At 45.8% G+C, this 22,789-nt stretch overlaps 1 protein-coding gene across 1 annotated transcript in view; it reads left to right on the plus strand.

The window, feature by feature from the left end:
* Positions 1 to 5,380: 5,380 nt before the first annotated feature.
* LOC308324410 (uncharacterized protein) overlaps positions 5,381 to 22,789 on the plus strand; it is a gene marked incomplete at both ends in the record, with an annotated part of 197,602 nt that continues 180,193 nt past the window's right edge. The window contains one exon of the mRNA XM_080776456.1: positions 5,381 to 6,066. Coding sequence (XP_080632582.1) covers positions 5,381 to 6,066 — 686 coding nt within the window. The remainder of the gene's footprint in view (positions 6,067 to 22,789) is intronic.

The raw sequence follows: 22,789 nt of genomic DNA on the forward strand, positions 1-22,789 counted from the left end.
GGCCCCGGCTCCACTCCAGAGACTTACGGGGGAAAAAAACCAAGAGTGTGTTGTGTGCGCGCGCATTATTATTATAGCCGGACACCAGCCCCCCAAAAAAAGCTGAGCAACAGGAGTCAAGAGGAGTCCACACAGACACACACAGCCACGCACGTCACACACACACAGACACGCACGCCGACCGTAAAAATAAAAGGGAAAAACTGGACTCTTCTTTGTCCGTCAGTCGCTCCATCGTGTAGAAATCTATGATCACCAGCTTGACATTGACGGAACTCTGTCTCACTTCATGTGTGAGAACGGGACGTGAGCAAGAGGGTGAGTGACAGTGTGTTTTTATGCGTGTGTAAGAGAGAGAGAGAAAGAGAGAGAGAGAGAGAGAGATTGCCTCAGGTGCAAGGGGACGTTATACAAAACGGGGACTGTAATAATCATCACGGGGATCTCTTCTCTGGGACGATGCGTTGGTGGAAGCGTTGACAAACTTGTTGACCAGCAGCGACGGTTGGGACGAGAAACTGGACCCCACAGCAGAGTAACTTGAACCGCAGCACTTTTCTTTTTACTGAGGGCGAAACAAACGACCACATAAAAGATAAAACCCTTCAACGATGCCGTCGCTCCCTCAAACATCCAAAGGCTTCGACGGCAAAGGTGAGCTGAGGAGCGGGACGAGACCGACGGAGGAGAGTTAATTAATCTGCGGAGTAGGAAAAACGGGACAACCTGAGGAGGACTCAGACTTGGATTTTAGCAGAGTGACCCCTCGTCCTCCAGCGGATTATACTACAGCCAGAAAGTTCCACAAACGTGTTTCTCTCCTGTGGACAACAACACGGAGTTTGTGTCCAGTGTCTGTCTGTCTGTCATCCCACATATATATACCGGAATATAGTCTCTTCTTCCGTGGATTCATATTCGGGAGCTAATTGACTTTCTTGTCCTGTCCCGTATACTCATCTGTTTGTTTATCGTTTCTTGTTGTCGTGAGGAGTCTCTGTTGGCGCTTTTGGTATAGCCAAAACCCGCCCCAATCCACCCCAGGCCAGGCCAGAGTAACGGATTACGTGCGGCGGCCGCTCGCTCATCAATGGAGAGATTATTCGTTGGATAAATGCCACGGGGCAAGTTCATTGGTGGTGGGTGGTGACACGCCCTCTTAGTTCATTGGTTGGTTGGGTGACCAGGGTGACACGCCCCTCTTAGGCTGGCGTCCCTCCAAATAAACGCTTTTCGTCTGCGGCCGACGTCACATGGCATTTGTAAAAAAAGAACAAAGGTGAGAATTGTTCACATTAGTAGTGGAGTTTTTGTTGGTGTTTTGTTTGTGTACCAGCAGACAAGCACACACGCACACGCACACGCACACGCACACACACACACACACACACACACACACTAGGGGTGTGCCAAATATCGATATCGCAATATATCGCAATACTACCACAGTGGTCATCATGAGACAATGTCACAATATGATCATATTTTTGGCATTCCCATATATGGGCTTAATATTGATCACAGTCAGGGAACTCCTTTTATGGGCATAACAGGGATTGTATTAGGGTATCAGCTGGGAATGCTGCATGGGTATGGAACTTTTTCATCTGATGTCACAGATGATGTCATGTTGACCTGGGGGCTTACCTGGGGAGACCAGCAGGGGACTGATGTCACAGATGATGTCATGTTGACCTGGGGGCTTACCTGGGGGAGACCAGGTGACTGATGTCACAGATGATGTCACAGATGATGTCATTGTGACCTGGGGGCTTACCTGGGGAGCAGTGTTGTTTTTGGCAGCAAATTTCTATTTTAGTTTTAGTCTTAGTCTCTTCAATAGTTTTCACTTAGTTTTAGTCACATTTTAGTCACCTGGAATGTTCTAGTGTTTAGTCTAGTTTTAGTCGACTAAATGTCATACGATTTTAGTCGACTAAATCTACAGTTGATTTAGTCGACTAAAATGTGTTTTGACAGGCCTTGATGTCGTTGTAATAATGGCATATTTTACACTTTGGTTGCATGCTGAAAATAGCAGATTGTATATCTGCTATTTTCAGCATGCAACCCAGCATAAAACTGGATCTCTTGTCCACTAGTCCCTTCCTAACATTTTAGTCTAGTTTTGTTGACGAAATTAGTCTCAGTTTTAGTCATCATAGATTCGTTTTTATTTAGTTTTAGTCAGTGAAAAAAGGTAGTCGACGAACATTTTTCGTCTTCCTTTTAGTCGACGAAAACAACACTGGTGATGTCACGTTGCCCTGGGGGCTTGCCTGGGGAGAGCGACTGGGATTTGAGTCAGGTGTCCTGTCAGAGTGACGGGGGTTGTGCGTGAGGTGACAAAAACGCACGGTTTCATAGTTATCACTAATTCCAGATTTTTGCCTTTTTTATGTTTATTCAGTTACAGATGTCGTGTTTATAATGTTGATGAAATCTCTTGCAATATTATTGAATATCGCAATATTTTGAATGGTTTGATATATGGTCTCACTCTCACCCCTAACACACTCACTCACTCACTCACACACACTCACACACACACACACACACACACACACACACACACACACACACACACACACACACACACACACACACACACACACACTCTCTGTTGTGTCTGTGAGTGTAGTACTGTCTCACCAGGGACTCATTGTCTCCATTAAGAAGCATGTTGAGCTGCGAGATTGATTTGTTTTTCTCTCACATCTTCCTCTGCCTTCCTCGGTGGCACTTGTGAGTCCACAGGGTGACTCACAAGTGAGAATCCTGTAACGCAGGGGTGGGCAACCCTGACGCTGGAGAGGGCTACTATAGTTCCACACTCACTCCAGAGTGGCCACTATAGTTCCACACTCACTCCAGAGGGCTACTATAGTTCCACACTCACTCCAGAGTGGCCACTATAGTTCCACACTCACTCCAGAGGGCCACTATAGTTCCACACTCACTCCAGAGGGCCACTATAGTTCCACACTCACTCCAGAGTGGCCACTATAGTTCCACACTCACTCCAGAGGGCCACTATAGTTCCACACTCACTCCAGAGGGCCACTATAGTTCCACACTCACTCCAGAGTGGCCACTATAGTTCCACACTCACTCCAGAGTGGCCACTATAGTTCCACACTCACTCCAGCGGGCCACTATAGTTCCACACTCACTCCAGAGGGCCACTATAGTTCCACACTCACTCCAGCGTATGCTTCAAACTTGAAGCATACAACTTGAACGATGCATTTTAACGTTAAAGCCATGAATCAGATTAGAGCAATAATAACATTGAATTCTAGATTACTTTATCAATATTGAATTCTAGTTTACTTTGTACACGCAAATGCCGGTTCAACATCCAGTTTACACGTTTGAGCAATACGTATAAGCAATACATTTTATATTCATATTTAGCTTGAATCAGCAGATGTTTTTCCCCAAGTATTTGATCCTATGCCAGACTCTTGAGCCTACACCAAACTTCTGATCACAAGGTGGAGGCTGGGGTGGTGGAGGCTGGGGTGGAGGAGGCTGGGGTGGAGGAGGAGAGCTTTGACAGCAGCCTGTGGTCCAATAGAAGCAGCTGTAGTAGTGAAGCAGAATGACGTATGAGCTCTGATTGGAGCATGAATGAGTGACGTAATGCTCAGCTGAGAATGTGAATGAGAATATAAACTGACTGGCAGCCGATTACAGCTTGCGGGTATATGCGACTCGCGTGTCCCTGTATGAACTAACGCTGTGCTTTATGTAGTGCAGTCGTTACCAAACACACTAATTAGCCCTGCGGACCCCCATTTGAAAAGATACGAGACATTTTTTAGCAGTGATTCTCAACCCGTTTACCTTCAAGGACCCCCAGTTTGACATGCTTTCGTCTACGGACCCCCCATTTAACGGCATTTCTATCTCTGGAAAACCCAATTTATAAATTGTTAAAATCAACATTAATGTATCTCTGAAGAGTGTACAATTGTGTCCCATTTGTACACTCTCAGAGTTACAGACCCATATAGGGGTCCATTTTGGTTACAAATTATCATTTAGCTGGGGACCCCCTGGAACTCCCTCTAGGACCTCTGGGGGTCCCCGGAACCCACTTTGAGAACCGCTGATGCGGTGATTGCGAACGCAGTGAGCACTTACTATGAGACCTAGCAGATCATGTCTGTGTGTGTGTCTGTCTGTCTGTCTGTCCCGCTATCCAAATATGGAGTGTGTTGCATCAGCAATCACTCGGCTCCATATATGGGCTCAAAAGGGGCCAGGTCCACTCAGCTCCATATATGGGCACAAAAGGGGCCAGTGATTTGTTTGTTGTGGACCTGGCCCCTTTTGTGCCCATATATGGAGCTGAGTGACACTAATTCGTAATTTATTCTAATTGTTATTGCAATTTACGATCTGCGTTCGCTTCCCGCGTTCGCGCGTCTTACTCGTGTAAAAGTACAATATTTGCCTCTGAGACGTACAGTATAGTGGAGTAGAAGTACGGTAGACGTACTGGGAATTGGGAAAAATTGTACATTACTTGTACTCTACCAACTCCCACAATGCTAACTGAATGCTCTTTATTTTAGAGCATCCTGTAATGATTAGTGTATACTCTACCAACTCCCACAATGCTGACTGAATGCTCTTTAGTTTAGAGCATCCTGTAATGATTAGTGGTATTCTGTGTACTCTATACCAACTCCCACAATGCTGACTGAATGCTCTTTAGTTTAGAGCGTCCTGTAATGATTAGTGGTATTCTGTGTACTCTATACCAACTCCCACAATGCTGACTGAATGCTCTTTTTAGAGCCTCCTGTAATGATCAGTGGTATTCTGTGTACTCTATACCAACTCCCACAATGCTGACTGAATGCTCTTTTTCTTTCTCTTCCAGGTGTTTCCCAGGCCGTGAATATAGGCTAACCTGAAAGCCATACTTCTCCTCCAATCCTGGACTTGGCCTCTCTCTCACCGCCCCCCGTGTGAAGTCCTGGAGACCTGGAGAACAAACTAGAGGCTTATATTTATATTTATTTATTTTTTGGGGGATTTTTTTGGTTCCTTTCTCAAACCAGGGAGCTTTCATTTTTGGGCCCGTCAGTAACTTTGATAATCCCGTTGTGACTCGTCAACGCAAACCTATTCCCAAAGGTTGCGGGGGGCAAAACCTATTCCCAAAGGTCGCGGGGGGCAAAACCTATTCCCAAAGGTCGCGGGGGGGCAACAGCTCCACCCGTGAGCTCCGGAGGACTTCCCTCTCCAGAGCAACATTAGAGAACTAACTCCATTCTCTGAGGAGATCCCGAGGCGGTCCCGGGCGGCAGATATTGGAAATATAATAAACCCCTCCCCAGCTCCAATAAATTATATAAAAACCAAGATGGCCACCTCCGGAGGCCCCCTCCGGAGCCTGTCCCTGTGGATGGTCCTCCTGGGCGTGCTCACGTCTCTGGGAGGATGGAGGACTAGTAGTTCTGGGGGGTCGGGGTGCTGGGGGGCGTACGCCCAGGAACAACCTCCCACGACCACCACCACCACGACCGCCGCCGACGCCAACGCAAACAACCGGACGTCGCCCTCGCCGGGTTCGCCGCGGGCTGCGCTGGAAGCGCCCGTCTCGCCCGTCTCGCCCGCGGCGGCGGCGGAGCCCAGCGAGGAGACGTCGGTGCCGTCCATCGGCTCCCGCTGCTGGGGCTACTACGACGTCATGGGCCAGTGGGACCCGCCGTTCAACTGCAACGCCGGCGTCTACATGTTCTGCTGCGGCTCCTGCTACTACCGCTTCTGCTGCCAGTTCCGCGTGCACAGCCTGGACCAGACCTCCTGCTCCAACTACGACACGCCCGTCTGGGCCAACACGGGCAAGCCGGCCGTGCCCGTCACGGAGGCGCACGAGGAGCCCGACCGCGACCGCACGCACATGATCGTCTACATCATCTGCGGCGTGGCCGCCGTCATGGTGCTGGTGGGCATCTTCACCAAGCTGGGCCTGGAGAAGAGCCAGGGAGGACTGGGAGGAGGAGGAGGAGGAGGAGGAGGAGGGCGGGAGGAGATGACCAACACCAGGTAGGACCCATGGAGGGATGCTTGGATGGTTGGTTGGTTGGTTGATTGAAATGTTTATTTCACAGGTACAGTACGGCCATGGTGAACGTTGCGATTGTTTCCGAGTTGCAACCCGATTTAAGTCACAGAATCGTACATGATGTTGTGAGGAGCGCGAATTTGCAACAAATGAGATAATGGGATGAAAGTCTTAGTCAAAACAGCAGTAGTGGAATATGTACGTATTTTGGGTTTTTCTAGGCGTGTACATGTATATGTGCGGAAGTGCCAGTCCATGTCATGTCACCGTGTTCGGGTGAGGTCGAGTTTGTATTGTACATTTATGTCACAGTAACACAGTATGTAGACTGGGTTTACATGATTTCAAACGAAAGTCTGTATACTGTACGGGCCCTTGGAGGTCTGCGAACGCCACTATGAGTTGGTCCAATGAGTCGGTCGGTGTGAGCTTCATGCCACCGTCGGTGTGTGAATGTGGGAAGTGAGGACGCTGGCGTCGACTGTTCGTCCGCTTCACCTCCCAACGTATGAATGAATGGACCGTTGTAAAGCGCTTTGAGCACTTGGAAAAGCTGCTATAAAAATGCAATTCATTATTAAAAATGCAATTCATTAGATGCATGGGTGGACGGATGGGAGGATTGTTGTATGGGATGATGATGATGATGATGGCTGGATGAACGGGCTGATGGATGGATGGGTGGACCTTATAGGGGATGAGTGATGGATCAGTGAGTGGATCAGATGATTGGATGAATGAGCTGATGGATGGATGTGTTGATGATGGATGCACAGTGGAATGGATGTACTGATTGTGTGAATGATGGATGGTGGTAAAAATGATGATGATGATATTGTGTTAATGTCTTATATATATCGTGGTCTATCCAACGATAAGGGATGGCCATCAGTCAGTCAGTCAGTCAGTCAGGATGTATGAATTATTCAAACTAGTCCATACCTCTTTGGGGATATGACATACCCAATCCCTACCCCTCTCTCTCTCTCTCTCTCTCTCTCTCTTTGTCTCTCTCTGTGTCTGTCTGTGTCTCTCTCTCTCTCTCTCGCTCCTCTACCTGCCACTTATATTTAACGGGTGACCTGTGGCACACCCCGTTATGCAATGCTCAGCCAATCACACAGCGTGCAAAATACGTGCCGGACGATTCCGTCCTCAGATTTTTTGAGGACACAATTATGGGCTACTCAAATTAGTATGGTGGCCAGTTGGCAGAGACGTAGACATAAAGTTATGGATAGATCTTTATTTGTCATTGCAACGTTTTGATTGATTGATTGAAATATGTATTAACAGTTTGTAGAATTACAGTACATTTCAAGCACAAACTCAATACAAAGACTGTTAACTGTGAGTGGACGACCCAATTAATCATTACACTTGTTTACAACAGGGTCCACGTTGTTCAATTCATCAAAACATTTAGAGACAAACAAATAGACACTTCTATGTAGTTAAAGAACAGAACAGGAATTCATCATGTAGGAAACAAAAAGGGAAGAGATACATATACAGTGAGGGGAAAAGGGGGGGGGAATTAAAAGACTTCAGTGCACTGTGCCTACACACATGTGTAGGCACAATGCAAGGAATAAATGCATTCGCCATGTATCCGAAGGAAGTCTGATCCAATCATTTTTAGATTTCTCCAGTTTAATCCTGAGTTTAAGTTTTGTTGTGTTCAAGATCTGATTTTAGGCATGTTTAAGCCTCCAGGAAAATCCGTGTTGAGGTTCTTAATCCACTGTCTTTCATTAAAACGTCTTTGTCCTAAAACTGTCCAGTTAGGATTGTGTTGAAGTCCAGCGCATTTTAGAGCTCCAATGCCGTGAGCCATGAAATGTTGCACCAATCTTGTGGTTGTCTTTTTGGCATTGTTAATATTGTATCTGTGTCGTCCCAGCCTAGTACCTATTGTTTTACCTGTCTCTCCGACATATTGTAAACCACATTTTTCACATGTGATTAAATAAACGCAGTTGCTGGTTCTGGCTGTTATTTGTTGTTTAATCTCTAAGACGCGTTTTGTGGTTCTATTTTTTACTAATTGTTTGGGTTTGAAGTATTCTGGTCCCTGGCGTGCTGGTGTGTTGATTTCTTTTAGCTTGCTGTGTACTAGATAATCTTTAAGGTTTTTATTTTTTCTGTAGGCCGATATAATTTTATAATCTTTTAGAAGATCGTCCGTTCGGTTCTCAAAATTCCTTTTTATTCTGTTGTTGGCTAGTGTGCTCTGTGTGGAATAACTGGTTATCAGGGCCAATTTGGGGCCTGTATCCCGCACTCTTATTTCTAAGAAGGTATTTTGGGCTTTCCGGAGGAATGTCCTAGTGTATCTTCTCTGTGTAGTTCTTCTCTGTGTAGTTCTTCTGTGTAGTTCTTCTCTGTGTAGTTCTTCCAGTTTGGGGAAGAATAGAGATGCAGGTGGAGATGAAGACAGGTGTCATGAGAGAGAGAGAGAGAGAGAGAGAGAGAGAGAGAGAGAGAGATCAAGGGCGAGTTAGACAGACAGCATGCTGGAAGGAGAGAGAGAGAGAGAGGGTCAGGTGACTGATGGAGAGGAGAAGCATTTTGAGAATGCTATTTTTACTACAACGGTGTTCTGTTTTCTTCTATAGAGGGCCGTTCTACGTTTATAGTGGAGCCAATGTCGTTATTGACGGGGCCTGGCTGTGGTTGGAGCTGTCACTGTCACAGCGTCTGTCTTCCTGGGAGGAGGGGAGGGGAGGGGAGGGGAGGGGAGGGGAGAGGAGAGGAGGGGAGGGGTTGTTTTTTTTGAGGGCTGAAGTATTGATCGGATCTGACTGGAACGCAGCCAACTGCTATTTCTGGTACACGGAACACGGTGTGTGTGTGTGTGCGTGCGGGTGTGCACGCTCGTGCATGCGTGCGTGCATTAGTGTGAGGGAGAGATGGAGATAGAGGGAACATGGTGTGTGTGTGTGTGTGCGTGCGTGCATTAGTGTGAGGGAGAGATGGAGATAGAGGGAACATGGTGTGTGTGTGTGTGTGCGTGCGTGCATTAGTGTGAGGGAGAGATGGAGATAGAGGGAACATGGTGTGTGTGTGCGTGTGCGTGCATTAGTGTGAGGGAGAGATGGAGGTATAAGGAGTGGAGATAGAGGGAACATGGTGTGTGTGTGTGCGTGTGTGTGTGTGTGTGCATTAGTGTGAGGGAGAGATGGAGGTAAAGGGAACATGGTGTGTGTGTGCGTGCATTAGTGTGAGGGAGAGATGGAGGTGTAAGGAGTGGAGATAGAGGGAACATGGTGTGTGTGTGTGCGTGCGTGCATTAGTGTGAGGGAGAGATGGAGGTAAAGGGAACATGGTGTGTGTGTGCGTGCATTAGTGTGAGGGAGAGATGGAGGTGTAAGGAGTGGAGATAGAGGGAACATGGTGTGTGTGTGTGCGTGCGTGCATTAGTGTGAGGGAGAGATGGAGGTAAAGGGAACATGGTGTGTGTGTGCGTGCATTAGTGTGAGGGAGAGATGGAGGTGTAAGGAGTGGAGATAGAGGGAACATGGTGTGTGTGTGTGCGTGCGTGCATTAGTGTGAGGGAGAGATGGAGGTAAAGGGAACATGGTGTGTGTGTGCGTGCATTAGTGTGAGGGAGAGATGGAGGTGTAAGGAGTGGAGATAGAGGGAACATGGTGTGTGTGTGTGCGTGCGTGCATTAGTGTGAGGGAGAGATGGAGGTAAAGGGAACATGGTGTGTGTGTGTGTGTGTGTGTGTGTGCGTGCGTGCATTAGTGTGAGGGAGAGATGGAGATAGAGGGAACATGGTGTGTGTGTGTGTGTGTGTGTGTGTGTGTGTGTGTGTGTGTGTGCGTGCATTAGTGTGAGGGAGAGATGGAGGTATAAGGAGTGGAGATAAAGGGAACACGAGCACAAGTGAGCTTCATGCTGTGCACGTGTCTGTGTCTGTGTGTGTGTGTGTGTGTTTTTGTGATTACGTGTGTGTGAGTGCGTGCGTGCACTCGATGTCGCTGCACGGCTGTCCTATCGGGTGTCAAGACATATGGGCCATTAGCCCATTCTGACCTGAGATCAGATTCATACGAGGTTTCCACTGGACACACACTGGGTCTGATTAACCCATTCTGACCTGAGATCAGATTCTAAAAAATGTCAGTCGTTCTTCGATTTTTCAAAAAATATCAGACCTACAAGCTCGTAGCGCGCCACTCGGTGGGCGCGCTACGAGCTTGTAGATCTGATATTTTTCAATAGCTAAAGCATAACATGATGCTATAACACCAAAATGTGTTCCCGTTCAGAATGGGTTAAAGGCATTACTAGGACTATTTCTTTGTTCATGTTCATGTGCTTTTATTCACTTATCGATGTTTGTGATATTGTAGGACAACATAAATTGACATCTCTGTGACATTTTTAGTGATTCTTGGGGAAGTCATCCTTTATACACTGCCGTGGCGAGATCCTGACTCGACTGAACTTTGAGTGTGAGAATCTACTCGGTAAAAACGTCCACAGCCATTAGTTCTCAGTGTCTGATCTCATGTATAGGAGCACAGCGTGTTGGCTTATAGCCCACTGTTTCCTCATGGTATGCTCCTTTATGCCACAGTGGGAGCAGATACAAGCTCACAGCGTGCAGTTTGGCGATTGTCGTAAGTGCTTAAGTGGATATATTGGCTGGCTGAATTGAAACGTCTGTGTATTATTACCTATAGGAGCCGTATCTTATTATTCACACAGTGAGCAAACGCTAAATGATCCAAATGGAAATGTAATTTAATGCTTTTTCTTTACGCCAAGAAGCGTACACCGTTGACCGCGATAGTGCAAAGGGGAATACTAAGCATGTGTTGTATGGATAATATAGGTTGCTACCTTCAGGAAGGAGATATATGGTGTATACCAGCATACAATAAGGTCAGACTAAAGAGGTCCTTTATGTCCACCAGTCGACCTTGAGGCTTAATCAGGAGTTGTAGTAGCCACGGGGTAATCTAGGCGGTGGATATTGCTCTTGTCTTCATGTCTTTATGTGTATGTAAATTGTCTTGTTCTTTGTGTTATGTCAAATGTGTGTATATGTGTTCTGCATACTTGGCTGCTGGGTCTCAAGACAAATTTCAGTGTGAACCGACAATAAAGTACTATATCATATCATATCAATCCCACACACGGCAACAAGCCATTTTAGAGGAAGCTTGTCAGAAACAAAGACCCTCCCTCCATAACACGGCAAGTACCGTGTCTGGCAGAGAAATCATGTCAATATATAGATACACTGGAAGCACATTCTGAGATGTCTTTACTAGAAAGAAGTCATGCTGAGACTTAATCTTACAATAGAGACCTCAGAGAGATTTCTGCCCACATGAACCAGAGAGAGAGGAATGGAGAGTGTAGTACAGTTAACAGGGTTTCCTGCACAATGTTCTTGGCATGGCGCTGCGCCATGCCTGGAATTATTTGCGCCATGCCAAGCTATCATATAACAAAAAAAAAAAAAAAAAAAAAAAAAAAAAAAAAGGGGGCTAGTGAATCATGGTGTGTGTGTGATATGAAATGTCCAGTACCTCCCCAGTGTCCCCCTGAGTGCCTCCCCAGTGTCCCCCTGAGTGCCTCCCCAGTGTCTCCCCAGTGCCTCCCCAGTGTCTCCCAGTGCCTCCCCAGTGTCTCCCCAGTGCCTCCCCAGTGCCTCTCCAGTGTCTCCCAGTGCCTCCCCAGTGCCTCCCAGTGCCTCCCCAGTGTCCCCTCAGTGCCTCCCCAGTGTCCCCTCAGTGCCTCCCCAGTGTCCCCTCAGTGCCTCCTCAGTGCCTCCCCAGTGTCCCCTCAGTGTCTCCCCAGTGTGCCCCTAAGTGCCTCCCCAGTGCCTCCCCAGTGCCTCCCCAGTGTCTCCCAGTGCCTGACCAGTGTCTCCCCGTGCCTTCCCAGTGCCTCCCCAGTGCCTGCCCAGTGTCCCCCAGTGTCCCCCCAGTGTCTCCAATAGCAATACAAGAGCAATAATACGAATTAATCTTAATTTATTAATCCTATTAATTAATTAATCAAAATTTCCCCCCCCCCACGCCCAGCACCATGCCAAAGCTTTTTCCTGCAGGAAACACTGCAGTAGGTCCACATGTTTTGTTTTGTTTTTCATAACGGCTTCCATTCACTGTCTTTAAAATACTAGCCCTTACCCGTTGTGAGATATTCCCCCCCCCTTGTGGCCGCGGGGGGTACTGCATTTTTAAATCACTAATAAATCATTATTAATCATTAATGTGTCAAATTGAAAAAAAGGACACCGTTAAGACCTCCATATAATTATGGTCCATGCCTGTGTGAAAAGTGGGAGTGATTGGTGCAGGCAATGATGAGATAGCGCACTGTTTCTGACATTCGTTCATTCAGACATTCATTCATTCAGACATTGTTGCGAACGCAGTGATTGCGAACGCAGTGAGCACTAACTATGAGAGCCTGCAGATCATGTCTGTCTGTCTGTCTGTGTGTCCCCCTTTTGTGCCCATATATGGAGCTGAGTGATTTGTTTGTGATTGATGCAACACACTCCATATTTGGACGTATAGCTGCTTTGGGGACTCCTTATATGGTTATGGCTGAGTCAAGTATAACTACGTTGCGTTCGCTTCCCGCGTTTGTGCGTCTTACTTGTTAGAATTATAGTATGATGATTGTATTTGAAACTGAAGGATGATCAAATAAACTAAAATAAGCCACTGTGGGGTGTAACTAGATGAGTGCAGTATATAGTTCCCTCTTTTTAACCCATTCTGACCTGAGATCAGATTCATACGAGGTTTCCACTGGACACACAATGGTCTGATGAACCCATTCTGACCTGAGATCAGATTCTAAAAATGTCAGTCGTTCTTCGATTTTTTTCAAAAATAGCAGACCTACAAGCTCGTAGCGCACCGCTCGGTGGCGCGCTATGAGCTTGTAGATCTGCTATTTTTCAATAGCTAAAGCATAACATGATGCTAACACCAAAATGGGTTCCCGCCCAGAATGGGTTAACAGAAGCCCAAGAGCGGGAGAAGAAATATACAGTAAAAATGCCCTGGAAAAAAAGCACACGTTGTTCCTATAATTTAACGGCCTTCTCGGTGCACACAGTTAGTGGTTATATCGCTCTCGTCGCCGCCAAGGGCACTCCATCGATGTACTGTTTCTTTTCTTCCAGATTGAGCTGGAGTAATATGTAACGCACAGGTGGAGAACGGGGTTCGGCGTTATAGCCCATTTTGGGGCGGGAACCCCTTTTTGGTTGTTATTGCGAACGCAGTGAGCACTTACTATGAGACCTAGCAGATCATGTCTGCCTGTCTGTGTGTGTGTCTGTCCCGCTTTTGTGCCCATATATGGAGCTGAGTGATTACGTCACCATGACTCAGCCATAACCATATAAGGAGTCCCCAAAGCAGCTGCGTTCGCTTCCCGCGTTTGCGCGTCTTACTTGTTATAGCATCATGTTATGCTTTATAGCTATTGGAAAATAGCAGATCTACAAGCTCGTAGCGCGCCACCGAGTGGCGCGCTACGAGCTTGTAGGTCTGCTATTTTTTTGAAAAATCGAAGAACGACTGACATAGTTAAACGTAGCTTTTTCAGAAAACTGTCATGATTTAGAAGACATTTTTAGAATCTGATCTCAGTGGGCCCAAACGGTTTGCGGAGCGGTCTTGATACCGGAAGGTCGCTATAGTACGCATCCCCGGACCGGCACGTTTAAAATTACCACCGCTGTTAAGTGCCCTTGAGCAAGGCATTGAATCCCTACCATGAAATGTTCTATGAGCAGGGCGTGGCTGTAAACAAGTTCTTGAGCTTAGTCCAGTTACCCTGGGTAAACAAAAAACTTTGCTTTGGTCAAAATGGGTTAGTAGAATATGTCGTAAGTCTTGAATACAAAGCAACCTTCCTTGCATATATATATTAAATATAATATTATTATACCGCCAACGGCACACGCCCTGTGCTTCTCCGCGTGCGGGCCGCCCCGCTCAGCCAGACCCAAAATAGAGAGAGACAAAAGTGACGGAGAAAAAAAAAAAGACAAACAGGGATGAAGAAAAGATAAGAAAGAAAGATATGAGAAAGTATAAGAGCAAGCCAGGGAGAATGGAGAGGATGATTGGCATGTTGCGACAGAAAGAGAGAGAGAGAGAGAGAGAGAGAGAGAGCGTGAGGGGGTGGTGGATGTGTGTGGGGGTGAGAGAAAGATATATTATGGACGGTACGTGTTTGTGTGTGACACGGAGAGAGAGAGAGAGAGACACAGCGACAGAGAGAGAGAGAGAGAGAGAGCAGACAGGGGGGCTGACGCAGATCAGCGTTGTATCGATGTGACGAAGCCACGATAAAGGAATCCTCGCAAAGGGCGATTCACTGGAGCGCAAGGGGGGGAGGGAGGGGGGGGGGAAGGGCGGGTGGCTGGAGGGGGGAGGGGGTGGGATGGAGGGAGGGATGGAGGGAAGGGCGGCTGGAGGGAAGATAGGGGGGGAGGGAGGGAGGGAGGTCTGAACGGCTGAGCTCTTGTAATTCTGCTGATTTGCCATTGCGGGCCACGGATGACTGGCTCGCTGGGAGGCAGAGGTGCTTTTTTACAACAACAAGTCTCAGCCAACAAGTCTCTGAACGTTGATCTAAAAGGACATTTTGTTCTCTAGTGGTGGTGCTGGTAAAAGATGCCTTCACCCTGTAAGTGAATACTTACCTAGTGGTGCTGTTAAAAGATGCCTTCACCGTGTAAGTGAATACTTACCTAGTAGTGCTGTTAAAAGATGCCTTCACCGTGTAAGTGAATACTTACCTAGTAGTGCTGTTAAAAGATGCCTTCACCGTGTAAGTGAATACTTACCTAGTGGTGCTGTTAAAAGATGCCTTCACCGTGTAAGTGAATACTTACCTAGTAGTGGTGTTAAAAGATGCCTTCACTGTGTAAGTGAATACTTACCTAGTGGTGCTGTTAAAAGATGCCTCCACCGTGTAAGTGAATACTTACCTAGTAGTGCTGTTAAAAGATGCCTTCACTGTGTAAGTGAATACTTACCTAGTAGTGCTGTTAAAAGATGCCTTCACTGTGTAAGTGAATACTTACCTAGTAGTGCTGTTAAAAGATGCCTTCACTGTGTAAGTGAATACTTACCTAGTGGTGCTGTTAAAAGATGCCTTCACTGTGTAAGTGAATACTTACCTAGTGGTGCTGTTAAAAGATGCCTTCATCTTGTAAGTGAATACTTACCTAGTAGTGCTGTTAAAAGATGCCTTCACCGTGTAAGTGAATACTTACCTAGTGGTGCTGTTAAAAGATGCCTTCACCGTGTAAGTGAATACTTACCTAGTAGTGCTGTTAAAAGATGCCTTCACCGTGTAAGTGAATACTTACCTAGTAGTGCTGTTAAAAGATGCCTTCACCGTGTAAGTGAATACTTACCTAGTGGTGCTGTTAAAAGATGCCTTCACCGTGTAAGTGAATACTTACCTAGTAGTGCTGTTAAAAGATGCCTTCACCGTGTAAGTGAATACTTACCTAGTAGTGCTGTTAAAAGATGCCTTCACCGTGTAAGTGAATACTTACCTAGTAGTGCTGTTAAAAGATGCCTTCACCGTGTAAGTGAATACTTACCTAGTAGTGCTGTTAAAAGATGCCTTCACCTTGTAAGTGAATACTTACCTAGTAGTGCTGTTAAAAGATGCCTTCACCGTGTAAGTGAATACTTACCTAGTGGTGCTGTTAAAAGATGCCTTCACCGTGTAAGTGAATACTTACCTAGTGGTGCTGTTAAAAGATGCCTTCACCGTGTAAGTGAATACTTACCTAGTGGTGCTGGTAAAAGATGCCTTCACCCTGTAAGTGAATACTTACCTAGTGGTGCTGTTAAAAGATGCCTTCACTGTGTAAGTGAATACTTACCTAGTAGTGCTGTTAAAAGATGCCTTCACTGTGTAAGTGAATACTTACCTAGTAGTGCTGTTAAAAGATGCCTTCACCGTGTAAGTGAATACTTACCTAGTAGTGCTGTTAAAAGATGCCTTCACCTTGTAAGTGAATACTTACCTAGTAGTGCTGTTAAAAGATGCCTTCACCGTGTAAGTGAATACTTACCTAGTGGTGCTGTTAAAAGATGCCTTCACCGTGTAAGTGAATACTTACCTAGTAGTGCTGTTAAAAGATGCCTTCACCGTGTAAGTGAATACTTACCTAGTAGTGCTGTTAAAAGATGCCTTCACTGTGTAAGTGAATACTTACCTAGTAGTGCTGTTAAAAGATGCCTTCACTGTGTAAGTGAATACTTACCTAGTAGTGCTGTTAAAAGATGCCTTCACCTTGTAAGTGAATACTTACCTAGTAGTGCTGTTAAAAGATGCCTTCACCGTGTAAGTGAATACTTACCTAGTAGTGCTGTTAAAAGATGCCTTCACTGTGTAAGTGAATACTTACCTAGTAGTGCTGTTAAAAGATGCCTTCACCGTGTAAGTGAATACTTACCTAGTAGTGCTGTTAAAAGATGCCTTCACCGTGTAAGTGAATACTTACCTAGTGGTGCTGTTAAAAGATGCCTTCACCGTGTAAGTGAATACTTACCTAGTAGTGCTGTTAAAAGATGCCTTCACTGTGTAAGTGAATACTTACCTAGTAGTGCTGTTAAAAGATGCCTTCACCGTGTAAGTGAATACTTACCTAGTAGTGCTGTTAAAAGATGCCTTCACCGTGTAAGTGAATACTTACCTAGTGGTGCTGTTAAAAGATGCCTTCACCGTGTAAGTGAATACTTACCTAGTGGTGCTGTTAAAAGATGCCTTCACCGTGTAAGTGAATACTTACCTAGTAGTGCTGTTAAAAGATGCCTTCACCGTGTAAGTGAATACTTACCTAGTGGTGCTGTTAAAAGATGCCTTCACCGTGTAAGTGAATACTTACCTAGTAGTGCTGTTAAAAGATGCCTTCACCGTGTAAGTGAATACTTACCTAGTAGTGCTGGTAAAAGATGCCTTCACTGTGTAAGTGAATACTTACCTAGTAGTGCTGTTAAAAGATGCCTTCACTGTGTAAGTGAATACTTACCTAGTAGTGCTGTTAAAAGATGCCTTCACCGTGTAAGTGAATACTTACCTAGTAGTGCTGTTAAAAGATGCCTTCACTGTGTAAGTGAATACTTACCTAGTAGTGCTGTTAAAAGATGCCTTCACCGTGTAAGTGAATACTTACCTAGTAGTGCTGGTAAAAGATGCCTTCATCTTGTAAGTGAATACTTACCTAGTAGTGCTGTTAAAAGATGCCTTCACCGTGTAAGTGAATACTTACCTAGTAGTGCTGTTAAAAGATGCCTTCACCGTGTAAGTGAATACTTACCTAGTAGTGCTGTTAAAAGATGCCTTCACCGTGTAAGTGAATACTTACCTAGTAGTGCTGGTAAAAGATGCCTTCACCGTGTAAGTGAATACTTACCTAGTAGTGCTGTTAAAAGATGCCTTCACCGTGTAAGTGAATACTTACCTAGTAGTGCTGGTAAAAGATGCCTTCACCGTGTAAGTGAATACTTACCTAGTAGTGCTGGTAAAAGATGCCTTCATCGTGTAAGTGAATACTTACCTAGTAGTGCTGGTAAAAGATGCCTTCACTGTGTAAGTGAATACTTACCTAGTGGTGCTGGTAAAAGATGCCTTCACCGTGTAAGTGAATACTTACCTAGTAGTGCTGGTAAAAGATGCCTTCACCGTGTAAGTGAATACTTACCTAGTAGTGCTGTTAAAAGATGCCTTCACCGTGTAAGTGAATACTTACCTAGTGGTGCTGGTAAAAGATGCCTTCACCGTTTAAGTGAATACTTACCTAGTAGTGCTGTTAAAAGATGCCTTCACCTTGTAAGTGAATACTTACCTAGTAGTGCTGTTAAAAGATGCCTTCATCTTGTAAGTGAATACTGTCCTATATATGTATTCTAGTAGTGCTGGTAAAAGATGCCTTCACCGTGTAAGTGAATACTTACCTAGTAGTGCTGTTAAAAGATGCCTTCACCGTGTAAGTGAATACTGTCCTATAATGTAGAAGTCATTTAGAACGTGTGGCATTTATAACGACTGCAGATTGCTGTGGGCCTGCAATCCTAGTCTATGCGGTATGTAGCTACTAGCTATATAATGTAAATTTACCGCACGTACGCACACACACACACACACACACACACACACACACACACACACACACACACACACACACACACACACACACACACACACACATTGTAGATTGGCTATTTTCAAAAGTACAAATATCTCAAAGCTGTTTTCCAGCACTATTGGAAAACGGCTGCGGTCGGTCGGTTGGTTGGTGCGCTGGTTTAAATCTCCCGTGCTCTAAACACTAAACAGCGCCACTGCCATGAAGCCGTGATGGAGAGCACAGTTTGTGGCTGAACAATAACCCATTCTGACCCGAGATCAGATTCTATAAATGTCTTCCACACATCCTGACAGTTTTCTGAAAAAAGCTATGTTTGCGAACGCAGTGAGCACTTACTATGAGACCTAGCATATCATGTCTGTCTGTGTGTCTGTCTGTCCCGCTATACGTCCAAATATGGAGTGTACGTCCAAATATGGAGTGTGTTGCATCAATCACAAACAAATCACTCAGCTCCATATATGGGCACAAAAGGGGCCAGGTCCACATATACAGTTACCGTGGGACAGACACACAGACACACAGACAGACAGACAGACATGATCTGCAGGGTCTCAGCTGCGTTCGCTTCCCGCGTTTGCGCGTCTTACTGGTTCTATGTCAGTCGTTCTTCGATTTTTTCAAAAAATAGCAGACATACAAGCTCGTAGCGCGCCACTCAGTGGCGCGCTATGAGCTTGTAGATCTGCTATTTTTCAATAGCTATAAAGCATAACATAATGCTAACACCCAAAAGGGGTTTCCCTCCCGTCCAGAATGGGATAAATGAAACGGAGAAAGAGCTGGCGAAGGAGAACAATAATATAACGGCCAAAGCAATGGAATGCTTTATGGAAGAAAGGGTCCCTGGTGGCTCCTCATTCTGCAGACCGATGTGCCCTTGAGCAATACGGCTGTTCTGGGGGAATAACTCATGGTAAAGTGGGTTATAGCGCTGTCCACGTCCAAATAAAAAGGTCTGTGTGCGCGCGTGGGCACACATGCGTGTGTGCGTGTGTGTGTGCGTGTGTGTGTGTGCACCAAAGTTTTGAGCCAGCTGGATCCTCTTGTCTAGCCTGGCTAATAATAATAAGCCAGACCGAATCAGCCGTTGGCAAAATAAAAAATAATTGCCTGCCGGCGGATTACGGTCTGGAGAAGAGGCTCAATTAATTGTATTATACGCCCATTTCCTATACGCCGGAGAACTGGTGTGGCCAATCGGGACACGGTATGCAATATGGGGCGGGCTTTTAGTACAGTGACGTTCAACGCTTGAATTGAAAATGTTTGAACCCGCCCCCCGGCAAACAAGATCCATACACAGCATCTCCAGACTCAAATACTCAGATTTGAGTCTGGCTTATTAGCCAGGCTAGATCTCTTGTCCACTAGTCCCTTCCAAACTTTTTAGTCTAGTTGATGTGTGTTGTTGTATGATCATGTGTGTGTGTGTCACACATTAACATACAATGCACACACACACACACACACACACACACACACACACACACACGCACACGCACACTCACAGGTTTGTATTCTGTTGTTCAGCTTGCATGATTTTTAGATTCTCAGTCTCGGGGACAAAGTGTAGTGTAGTGTAGTGTGTGTGTGGGCATGCAGGGGAAATCATGGAATGGTTTTAACTATAAGATAATGCAAAAATAAGGCTTTTCCTGCAGCCTTAGAATCTTTTTTTAACATATTCCCCCATTTCCACTGGGATCCACGGGGCCAATGGATGCGTGTGGCAGCACAAGTATTTGGTTTAACTTTTGGAACAGACCCATCTTGTACTATCATATAGTCTCATTGTCCTGCATCAGATCAGGTGTCTCTATACTGTACAGATCAGGTTCTCCAATAGCCTCTTCTGTGTGTGTGTGTGTGTGTGTGTGTGTGTGTGTGTATGTGTGTGTGTGTGTGTGGTATTTGCCAATGTGTGTCTTTGTTAGGGTGACCAGATGTCCCTCTTTGCGTGTGACAGTCCCTCATTTCCAAGACTTTTCAGGCGTCCCACAAATTGAGACCCTGTCTGTCCCACATTGTGACTGGCAGGCAGGCAATTGCGTCAGTGTTCAAATGCCCTAATAGTTAGTCCCCTAATAGTTGGCCTTCTGCTGTAAAGCTCTCTATTTTGTCTCTTCCTGTGTTGTTAAGCCTGTTAAAATAGCATACAAATAAAGCATGATTTTAAAACAAAATGTGAGACACCAGAGGAGTTTATAAGTGATAGCCAATAGGCCTATGTGGTCGAATGTGACATCAAGGCATTTAATAGCAACTCAAGTAGTAAGTTGCTAAACCGGTACTCCAGTATCGCTTATATGGGACACTTGTCCCACACAAGCGATACTTCTGTCCCTCAAATGAACAGTTTGGATCTGGTCACCCTAGTCTTTGTCTGTGTTTGTGTGTAAATGTGTGCATGTGTCTTTAATGTTTTAGTGCCCGGTCTTCATATTTTTTCATTTGAATTATATTGATGACTGTGCATACTAATCCCACTGAGGTTGCACATACTGCGAACGCGCACAGACACACACGCACGCACGCACGCACGCACGCACGCACGCACGCACGCACGCACGCACGCACGCACACACACACACACACACACACACACACATACACACACAAGCAAGCTCTTTGGATGAAGAAGGCATATATGTTAGAGGTTACCGTATAGGTTATACAGTCGATATAGTCCTTGTGCATACTGTATACAGCACGTGGATCACGCTTAATTGGAATGCTGGGAATTATAATTATACAGTAATGTACAGTATGACACGTCCATGCAGCCAGTAGTTGTATAAAAGGAGCAAGGAGGAGTAGGCAATAAGCATGTACTTAATGGTCAGCACAAGCTTACGTTGCACCGCAGGCTAAAGCTAATATCGTCCCTATGGGGTTATAAAGATGACCAGTCAGCACAGCACAGGTTACGGTATGTGTGGCAAGGCAGACGGAACTAGAACTTGAAGGTGAGCACATGACTGCTCTCTGCTTAAGGTACCAAACCAGGGGGGCAGTCAGACAGATATTTTGTGAAGCCACTAAAGGAAATCGGGATTTCCTGAAAGTTCATATAATGGCCTGTTGTGGCGCTGTCATTGGGCCCCATAGAAGTCCATGTATTTGGGCCCAACTTCACCTAGACTGTATTACCGTAATAAACATGGTCATGAATACTTTCTGCTTCCAGTCACTAGTTTAAAGTCTCATTTCTAATGTCATAATATTCTTTTTGGAAAATTATGGTCCCATTTATTAAAAAAATGATGACCATAAAGTCGCGTATGTTCTGAGGGGCGTGGCTACCGCTACAGTCTATCGGGATTCCCCTCCCACTCGAGTCAAAATAAAAACCAACTAAGAAGAAGGGGGGAAGTCCCGCCTCGTTGTCTGGGCCAGCCAATGGGCCAGCTGGGCCCAAACGGATCTAGAAAGATGGCGATTTACAATTCAAGGACTGACAGGCTTCATTTTACGTTCATGTTAACGCACCCCTCACCAACAATAATCCGGTCGTCTTAACGCACCCCTCACCAACCTTAACCCGGTCGTTTTAACGCACCCCTCACCAACCTTAACCCGGTCGTTTTAACACACCCCTCACCAACCTTAATCCGTTCGTTTTAACGCACCCCTCACCAACCTTAACCCGGTCGTTTTAACACACCCCTCACCAACCTTAACCCGGTCGTTTTAACGCACCCCTCACCAACCTTAACCCGGTCGTTTTAACACACCCCTCACCAACCTTAATCCGTTCGTTTTAACGCACCCCTCACCAACCTTATGTCTAACCAATGCCTAGTTAAACTAAGTTGTTTACCTTGCATGGTGTCCTCATTCCATCGGTGTATGAATGGGTGAATGTAATGAAGCACAATCTTCACATTTTGGCTGAATAGGAGCCCAAGGAGTCCAAGTATAGAAGGTTTACATCTGTTGAAGATGAACTCCGTGACTTTAAGAGGCTTTCGGGGATATAATAGATAAAACGTGATGAATGTACCGCCTTACGGTGGCTCTGCCAAGTCAATTTGTCGACGGCGTGGTCCGCTGTCGGCGCCCTACGGGCATATTATAGCCTGCAGACGGGCCCAATCTCTGCATGTCACCCTCTCTCTCCAGCCCCACATTTCAGTCTTGTCTTTAACCCATTCTGACCTGAGATCAGATTCATACGAGGTTTCCACTGGACACACACTGGTCTGATTAACCCATTCTGACCTGAGATCAGATTCTAAAAATGTCAGTCGTTCTTCGATTTTTCAAAAAATAGCAGACCTACAAGCTCATAGCGCGCCACTCGGTGGCGCGCTATGAGCTTGTAGATCTGCTATTTTTCAATAGCTAAAGCATAGCATGATGCTAACACCACAATGGGTTCCCGTTCAGAATGGGTTAACGTCCTGCCTCAAAGTAATCTTCAACAAAAAACAAGCTCGGAAAGAGACATGCGGGTCGTATTGCCACCGCCACACTCATCCATCAACTCCCTTAACCCGGTTTGAACGGGAACCCCCTTTTGGTGTTTTAAT

This window comes from Protomyctophum bolini (genome assembly GCF_963924005.1).
Source record: "Protomyctophum bolini genome assembly, chromosome: 11".
In the NCBI taxonomy this organism is placed as follows: domain Eukaryota; kingdom Metazoa; phylum Chordata; class Actinopteri; order Myctophiformes; family Myctophidae; genus Protomyctophum; species Protomyctophum bolini.